Below are 9,149 nucleotides of genomic sequence, written 5' to 3'. Positions count from 1 at the left end.
AAGCAGCCCTAGAAAATGTACAAGCAATATTATTGTTAGTTTGATGTGGTCGTTGTTCATTTAATAAATTTTATTAAGAACATTTAATCAATTTTATTAAGAGCATGCTCGTTGCGGTATATGATACTTTATTGTTGATTGCATGTTTATTTGGCAGCAGCACCAAATATATGTGTATGTTCGAGCATCTGTTGCTAGTTGTTTTATTTTGCGTGAGCGCAGTGCATTTATCTACAGTTATTGTAAAGGTACAATGGATATTGACAAAATTTTCAGTTGTAGATGTTCGTATTAATGGCTGCTTATCCGAAGCTGTTTTATTCTCTAAACCTTGCGTACATGCATATTTATGTAATGCAGAAAGATGATGATTTCGCTTCGGCAATATAACTACACTGCAAAACATTTTATTCCCGCTGGTCTTTAACGACATGTTTTTGTATTCAGCAGTCATATTATGCAGCCTGCCGCTGATTTATACACTTTAAAATCATCCGGAAAACTGTGCTGTAGGTAGGTACCATTAGTACCGTACAGGCACAACCTTTGGCTGCAGTAATAATAATAATAATATCCTAATGTCGCGCAAAACACAGTTGCGATTCAAACAAGCGATGTTGAGCAGTCAAATAATATGCTACGTAATGAGCAGCATTTTGGAAACAGATCCATTAGCAGCGTCGGCAGATGCATTCATCCCAGCCGATTGTACACACTGTGCTTCCAGCTGGGGGATTAGAACTTCGTGCGCTACAATAGCGGCTGACACGATGAACGTGCAAGTCTGCAAAAAAATCCAGCCGCAGGCCATAACATTACATTTTGCATTCTACCATGATCATATACTCATATCAAGCACGAATTACATAACGTAGTCTGCATCGTTATTGTATGAGATCACAAAGCATTCTGCCACAAAAGTGTCGATTATTTTTGTACCCCGGCTAACAGATTCCGACGTATGGAAAATATTTCCGCTCCTGTAAATACCATGCTGTGCACTTGCGCTGCTGCGCAAAAGATATCCATTGTTGTTTTCAAGTAACAACCCTGAAACATTGCAGGACGTAGCTTATAAACCCGTTACAAAGGTAATGCAAAGGTTGCTAGAATTAAAACGTGGCTGAGAAATTATTATGTATTGCTAACATCAACTGCCTCAATATTTTAAAGTAGTTGCAGCACTAAATTAACTTTTTCAGCTATGCGCTACATGCAGACGTACAGGTAAACGCATGTAAAATTTAATTGCATCTCAGCGTACGAGCTGCACAGTGTATAGATATGACCAACCTCTTGTAAAAGCATAAATGGTTGTATCGAATGCGCCATTTGGTGTAAAGCTACAGACGTTTCCAAACTCTAAAAATTACATATAAAAGAAAAAACGGTAAGTACAGTAAAATCATCGTCGCTTGCCGCATATATGCGCTCGAACCGCTCATGCAGTTGCGCTGACACAGTTTTACTAGCTAGAGGTACAATCCTTTATACGAAGTTCCGTGTTAACTTATTTATACATTGCTTTTAACGACAGGAATAATATATACACGTAACGTTTATGTACCCTTTCATAAAGCTGCACCATTGGAAATGTGAGTCCCAAAGCATAAAAGCTAAAAATTGCTACACCTCCAAAATTCGGCAAGGTAACCACCGAAAACCTATCAGTACTGGTCGTAATACCCGCAATACATCCACAGGCTGCTGCTGTATCCAGTACAAAAATGACAAAAAGTATGCAGTTGTAAACACTGTTTACTTCTGCACAAAATCTGGTGAGATTCAAATATGATCGGCGTAAATTACTAACGGAATTCGCCAAAGTTTTACAAGCGGCAGTATCATGAAGCTGCTTTCCATTCCTTTGGTATCGCTCTACTGTTAACAAAATGTTTTTGTTGAGTTCCTCAGTGCAATACCGCAAAATTATGGCAAATGTGATGAGGGTCACAAAAACCATCTGCGACAAGCAGAACGGTAAAGAAGTGAAAAATGTCCACGTTAAAATATTTTGCAGAGTTGTAAACGGGATCGCTAACGGATATAATGCTTTAGTATAGCTCGCATCCGCTTTTTCTGGGTTTTGGAAAAAGTACGATGTCCAGTCAAGCCATTCCCAGACACATGTTAACGCAAAGGTTAATATGGTCAAGCAAGAGGCGATCCTCTTCACACTGTTTAAAACTTTTTCTTGCGCATTTGTATGCGTAAAAGTATCAGTGATGATCTGAACCGAGAACCGATAAATGATTTTCAGCGATTTCTGACGGCAAAAAAATATGATGAGAACGAGAAACGCACGAATATTGTATAGTTCATAAGGAATATCCACAAGCGCCTCAGCGAGCAAGCTCAGTTTAACGCTGTTTGCATCTCGATCAGTAAACAGTCGAACAAAAGTCAGTATACCCCATAAAATGCATGAAAAGAAAGACCCCAGTAATATGCAGCCGGCAAGGGTTGTTTTAAAAATTCCGACAGTCCATTGGCAGGAATTATTATTCTTTCTCAAAGACCGTGTTAAAGTAAAACCAAAAGTGGACAAAACCGTCTCGTGCGGGCCAAATGAAATATAGGTTGGATCTTCTGGCTCTTCTCCGTAATCGACAAGTTTCGACACGGTCAAGTTTCGGTCAACTGAAGCGGTGACTGGCATATTAATTTCGCTACACTCATACGGTAGGTTGAGGTTATTATAAAAACGGCTTATACAAATTTACTGTCCAAAAATGGCAATGATAAAGGCCTAGTATTTATATCGCCCCAATATTTATTAACCAACAGGCTCTTGTGCAATGCACAGTATGCACCTGCAGTCTTTCTTGATTACGAACGTCCCTCAATCAACAAAAAAATCATGGCAATCAAAAAATCATGGAACCTAACGGCAAATAAATTTTATCATCGCATCGGGAACAACATAAACATGATTCGCAATAACAATTTAGCTAGTTGCCACAATTTCCGCTTTGCTGGGTCAGGGTACTTCCGGTAAGTGAACGATGTGCTATCTTTCCTGGAAGTTCTCCTACTGCTACATGCATTGGCATGTACGAAATCCAATACATCTGTATTTAATAACTGTTTGTCACTTTGACAGCTCGATTATACATAAATACTTCATCTGACGTATCCACATTGTATACAGTGCCGTGAATTCCTGCATTTAGTGAAATAACGACATATGTACTTTACGAATGCCCATCACAATTATCAATCATAACCGTTCGAGAAGGGACACCCACAACTAGTATAGTAGGCTGCGCTGAAGTTTCTTCGTGTTGGCACAAATCATTCGACGATCCTTTACTGCTGGTAATGGGTGACGAAAACCCAGAACGAATCACTTCCTCGTACGACGGCGGCGCATCCAATCCGCGTGTCGTATGCACCCCGCTGGTGGCGACACCGTACACGCGTGGTCCCTCATCGGAATTGCGCCGACTGAAGTCGCGAGTATGGGCATGGTTCACCGCCGCTTCCATATGACGACGTGCAGCATAATGCTTACAGCAGTATTTCAGTACGGCACAGCTTAAACTCAGAAAGGTCAGCGCTAGTGCCACACCGACCCCGATCATACGGTAGTCGTAGTAATCGTCGTTATTGTTATATCTCCAGGTTGTCATAATCCAGGGTGACGATGTCGTTCGTGAAACTACCACAGGGCTTATCTGAGCAATTGTGTCTATGAGATCCAAACAAGAAGCAGTTTCGGACTGTATATTTGGCGGGAGGCTGGGTGCGGAAACGGAAATATCCCGCGGACAGGCCGTTATGTTGAGAGAATTTCCCATTATGTTGGAACACATTTGCTTCGGAACAAACCCCTTATAGGAGGCACAGTAATGCATGTCATTTACGCGATTTCGTAGGAAGTATTGTGCAGCATTGAAGATATTTCTCGGTCCACGGGGCCCTATTAAATAGTTATAGTAAATCCGGGATCAGGTCATTCCGTACGAGTATCCTAATATGGTGAATGTACTCGCAATGGTTGTACAAAATGAATATTAGCCGTAAATATTTAATGCAGGTGCACTAACTAGTCAAAAGGTCACAGCGTTACACATACTTAGTACGACAGTATAGTCGATGGTCATCAGCTCCTTTTCCATTAAACATGGATCGTTCAGGTCTGCAAATGTAGTATTCTTTGTGATATTCATTCCAGATACCGATGTGTTATGAAAGACATCCAGTAGAGTGAAGTTATTGGAGGCATTGAAAAAGTACAACGGAAACCGGTAAAGCGAAACTTCAAACTGCGGTCCAGTCGACCAGATGCCCGTTTTCCCACCCGTTAACACAACGTGATCGTGTCGATTAGATGATTGAATCATGTAATTAACAGGCAAATCAAATTCCGAATCATAGGAGAAATTTATTTTTCGTTTGTACAGCACGTCTATGTATTCCTGACGATAAGCAACCAACAACGGATCCAGTTCACCCAATCTAAAAATGGAATACGGCACGTTGAAACTACTCGTAAAATCAATATTACGAAGTACTTTGTGATTATAAAATTAATGGTAATAGTATATGTCAATGCTCGCCTGATGTCGATGTACAGGTCTTCGGAGAAGTCAGAAACATCTGTTGCGCCAGCGAAATAGCTTTCGCCCTGGCAGGACGGAACTCGAAATAACAATCTATTGGAAGAACTCCGCAAGAAATCCTTTCTTTTCAAAGTAATACGTCCAGATCGTGATGCCGATTTATGCCAACATGGTAAAGTTGTCACGTTTGAGTCTGGGTTTGGAAGAACTGGAAAACGTAGAAATTGGAAATCAGTATCAGTAACGTGCAGTGTCCCAAAAGTTGTGTAACTTCAAGTTTGTGGTTTGACAGTTCGTAATAAACCAATCGGATTTGTGACAGGTAATGTTCATACCGTTTAATTTTTAATCATTAATACTTATTATATATGAAGTATTACATTAATTTTTAGAGCGCGGACAGCTCATTTAAATAAAATGTAATTTTGCTGTTCAGTTACCTATATCAGTTTCAAGAAAACTCACTTGATGATTGATTTTTGCAATAAAGAACCAAATACCGACTCAAATATCGTACTTTTCAAAACATCGTAGGGCAGTGAAATGCTGTTTGGTGTTGATGTCGCTCTTGCTGTTGAAGCAGTACTGGCTACTGATACGTTTGGCGTCGTGTTGGCAATAGCCATTGTGGATGCAAGTTCCCAAGTATTGCCTGTATTGGTTGCATTTTCAGTGTTCCCGTTTGTGCTTCCGTTTAAAGGAACAGATGTCTGTAACAGCACAGCTGGCGCGGTAGTGGTTGTAGCGTATATAGGGGTTGTTGCAGTAAGAATAACGCAGAAGGAATAAATTTGGGTGACGGTATGCATGGTGAACCCAATTCCCAATTATTCCGTTGGCGCACTCGGGGGCCGTTGGTAAAGGTCCCGTTATCGATGGTGTAGATGTAACACAAATAATGAGGAAAACATGCGGTACGATTAATCGGAATATGGTATGTTCGGAGCATACGTCGCTTGTTCCGGGGTATGACCCATTTGTAAAATTTATCAAGAAATTTACGTACGTACGAGCAGTATCATTCGGGGCCAGTTGAACGATTTAGTAATTAATCCATTTTGAAATAATCTCACAGTTCTCACGGATATCGGCTATGTATTGTTCCGACAACTGACAAATATTTTATCATCTAAAATATTTGATAACATTGTGTACAGTTCAAGGTGACTCGTGGCTTCAAGGTTATAGGTGACTCGTGGCTTTAATCATGTTTGTCCCGTGATTCACTCTATACATAAAAAGTTAGCCACCCACTATAATTTTCAATGAATTTTTTTAAAAATTGTATTAATATCTATTATACTATCACGTATTAGATTAAAATTCGATATCCATCCAAACGAAGCAATAATGATTAATCCAACTTGTAAATCATTTGCAGGTACGTTAGCTCAAACAAAACATTCAATCCATTTTCACTACGTAAATCGTGAATACTGATCGGAGTTCTTCCGTCCATCTAAACACGGCGAGTTTTGATAGCTGGTGTCTGCCGTCATCGGCACACTGTCCGACGATGGCATGGCTCCGAACAATCGCGGTTGAGCGGGAATATACGGAGTACCGTTGATCTCTTCTTGCTCGGCAATGGCCGCATTGCGCAGGACCGCCTTCCGTGCATTGCGCTTCTCCACGCACCGTATAGTCAGACCAATCAGCGTACAGGTCGCACAAATTATCCCAATGACGGCCATCACTACCGCCAAAATTCTCGTTGTGTTCCAGTAGGTGTCAGGGGTCACGCCGTTCCCGCCATTATAAATGGTTACGGGTGGCAGTGACTTTGGGGTGGTTATCCGTGGCGTCGTCGCAGGAGGCTGCCTGCTGGGGTTAATCCCCATTTGCAACAATGCTTCGCCTGCTCTTAAGCATCGCTTATTGGTGGCATTTAGCGTCGGGGACGACATATTCATTGAAAGAGGCGTAGACGGACACGTGACTGTCGTGTCACTAGGTGGACGCAGTGGAATGGCAGTGCAATATTTATAATGAAGGAACTGCTTTGTCGTGTCGCAGTAACCGTAAGCCGCATCTCGCGATTCGTAGATGGCGTAAAGCATCATTACATCGTCAGTACTCATCCAAGATCCTAAAAGAATCATATTTTGTCAAATAAAGGGTGCAGCTCCGAGCTCTTAAGAATTTTGTAATACAACAGCGTACGGAAACGTTTGAGATAAAGGTCACCGCATGAAAACTTACGGATAGCTGCAACATAATCCAGCTGGAAAACCACTTCGTCTAAAGCTTCGTCGGTCATGTTGGTGTTCGAAGTGTATTGAAATCGTACGACTCTTTGAATGAAAGTTATGTCTTCTTCGTCGTCGCCATTGGACGACGTCCAGGATATGGGATCGCGGGTCAATGGTACCGGTTCTCCCGCTGGATAAAACGACGCAGTGGAACCATTAAATGCGGGACAGGTAGGGCAACTGTTTATCATTGTAATGGTCTCGTCACTGGGTGTTGTCGCATTAACGGTTCTAAAATTTAATGCGGACAATAAGGTGTATTATGAAATTAACATACTGCTGTGAAACACGAATGAGTATGGTATCATGAGACAAACCTGGCCGTAATAAGCAAAACCTCCACATAATTTACAGCTGCCTCTAAATTAATTTGAGGTTTCAGCTGCGCTACAGAGCACTCTGATGAGGCCCATGCCAGATGCCTGACGTAGAAGGTAGGATTGTCTAACAAATCGCGACGCGTGAAACGGATACGCCCTGCTCGGCCCTCGGCGATAGTACCAACTGCTTTTCCACAAGGAATACTCAGGAATCCATTGGTAACATTTGGAAGACCTAAACAGTTATACGTAAAATTTAAAATACCAGTACTGAGACAACAACGCGGAAATGTAGTGTCTGTTCTCGGAACATTTAATGATATGAGGGACAATGAGGACGCGTTGTTAGCTTTTAAGTTGGCTGATTGGGAATGATTAGTGCACAATGTTGTTTTTCAGCTTTGCTTTGCAGCTTTGCTGTGACTTTTGTTAGCATCTCGTAATTGCACTGTAGGGTTCATAAATACATGCAATACATTTAAATTAACAAATCCCAGTTGTGGCCATAAGAACTACGAATCGAATGAATGGTAGTTCTCTCTCTGAAAAAACAGTTAGGAAAATGGAAATTTGTTGACTGAAGTCCGTGCTAAGCAAAAACGTTTGTGCTAATGCCAACTTTGTAATACTACTTTCTTCTAACCGAAAATCATCACATTTGGTACAAATATTTTGCTAAAACTTGGCATATCAATTTGGTTATCGAACAGGCGTACTTACTAATAAGAAGTGGAATGGGCACCGGTGGTATGGCAGTTGTTGGAATAGAAATGGCAGCTGTCGATGTATTGGACAGCAAAGCGGTTGAAGTGTTGTTGGCCACAGGACTGGTAGAATTAGCATCCTGTGCGCCGTAAATATGCCATTGCAAAATAAGTATGCAGAAATATCGAAACATTCTGCCGAAAGAGAGGTGTTTCATTGCCGTTGTAATTTGCGCGCGGCGCTCAGAGAAACGAATTCAACGAACTGTAGTCGTCAGCTGGGTTCACAAACAACTTTAATATTACTAACTGACCGTCGGCCACCCAGCGAGGCTTCTATGGTTCTTATAAGCTTAGCGACTTGTCGATCGTCTTTGATTCAGTAATTTTTGATTACGTTCCTATGATCAAATCGCACAACAAAACGTTTGACATCGTAAGTGTACAGATACTTCAGTTTATCTTATCAGGCAACCGGCTTTTGTGTTTGAAATCACGCATTACGATTGCAGATGAATCAACAACAGGTCAGAGTTTTGAGTTGCGGGTTTTCTTCGTCGCTGCTTGTAGATAACTCCAAAATGAGCCATATCCACCGTAAGAGGGCACTCTGATGAGTCGCAACTCTCAAGTACAGCACTATAATATAAATGCCTAAAATAATGGACTGGTTAATTAAACGCGCGCTAGCCGTTTTACCCTGGTTTCTCACACGTTCAGACTTTAGAGCACTGAAACTAATGCACTTGTAGTGAACCCTGCCTCTCCACAATTCGGCAATCTCTAGTATGTCTGTCTAGAAAACGATTTCTGCTTTACGTTCTGGAACAATAATTTATCGTTGTCCCACGGTCAGTCATCTAAGTTGTATGGATATTGGATTGACGTTCTCGGAAATACACATTCAGTCATCAGCGTAGTCAGTTTAAGTGCGCATCTTACTACCTACAGTATTACTTGTGATCAGGGAAAAGAATACATAAATTCACAATGGTGTAAAGCGGTAACGCGCTCGTGCAATGAAGTTACAATAAATTAATGTTTTGAGCTTTCAGCCACCACTGTAATTAAAATGCGTGAACTGGCGCACAATTATTTCAAGCGTAGCTTCCGCATGGAACGATTAAAAGAAAGCCATTCGCATTTGAAAGACTTAAAACGCGTTGTATGGAACATAGATGGATATCGGTATGTGTCGTTATTACAGTACACGGACGCATGGTATTTAAATTTATAAAACGATAACAAGCTGTTGTGCAGTCTTGGTACGCGATTTCATTTTGTAACACTATAGTGCTATCTTATCAG

General features: G+C 41.2%; 2 protein-coding genes across 2 annotated transcripts; both read right to left on the bottom strand.

The window, feature by feature from the left end:
- Positions 1 to 2,805: 2,805 nt before the first annotated feature.
- On the bottom strand, positions 2,806 to 5,553 carry LOC129583970 (uncharacterized). Its single transcript, XM_055476039.1, has 4 exons — positions 5,083 to 5,553; positions 4,563 to 4,773; positions 4,079 to 4,461; positions 2,806 to 3,922 (listed from the first exon to the last, which is right to left on the bottom strand). The coding sequence occupies exons 1-4, from the start codon at positions 5,372 to 5,374 to the stop codon at positions 3,195 to 3,197; spliced, it is 1,614 nt and encodes a 537-aa protein (XP_055332014.1). The 5' UTR covers positions 5,375 to 5,553; the 3' UTR covers positions 2,806 to 3,194.
- A 194-nt stretch (positions 5,554 to 5,747) lies between these two features.
- On the bottom strand, positions 5,748 to 8,265 carry LOC129583988 (uncharacterized). Its single transcript, XM_055476061.1, has 4 exons — positions 7,858 to 8,265; positions 7,135 to 7,372; positions 6,768 to 7,048; positions 5,748 to 6,654 (listed from the first exon to the last, which is right to left on the bottom strand). Exons 1-4 carry the CDS (start codon positions 8,057 to 8,059, stop codon positions 5,984 to 5,986), a joined length of 1,392 nt encoding a protein of 463 aa, XP_055332036.1. The 5' UTR covers positions 8,060 to 8,265; the 3' UTR covers positions 5,748 to 5,983.
- Positions 8,266 to 9,149: the final 884 nt, after the last annotated feature.

The sequence above is a fragment of the Paramacrobiotus metropolitanus genome, unplaced genomic scaffold (genome assembly GCF_019649055.1).
Source record: "Paramacrobiotus metropolitanus isolate TYO unplaced genomic scaffold, Prichtersi_v1.0 Parri_scaffold0000012, whole genome shotgun sequence".
Lineage (NCBI taxonomy): Eukaryota > Metazoa > Tardigrada > Eutardigrada > Parachela > Macrobiotidae > Paramacrobiotus > Paramacrobiotus metropolitanus.
Note: the sequence above shows the minus strand (reverse complement) of the source record. Positions and strands in the feature narration are given on the sequence as shown.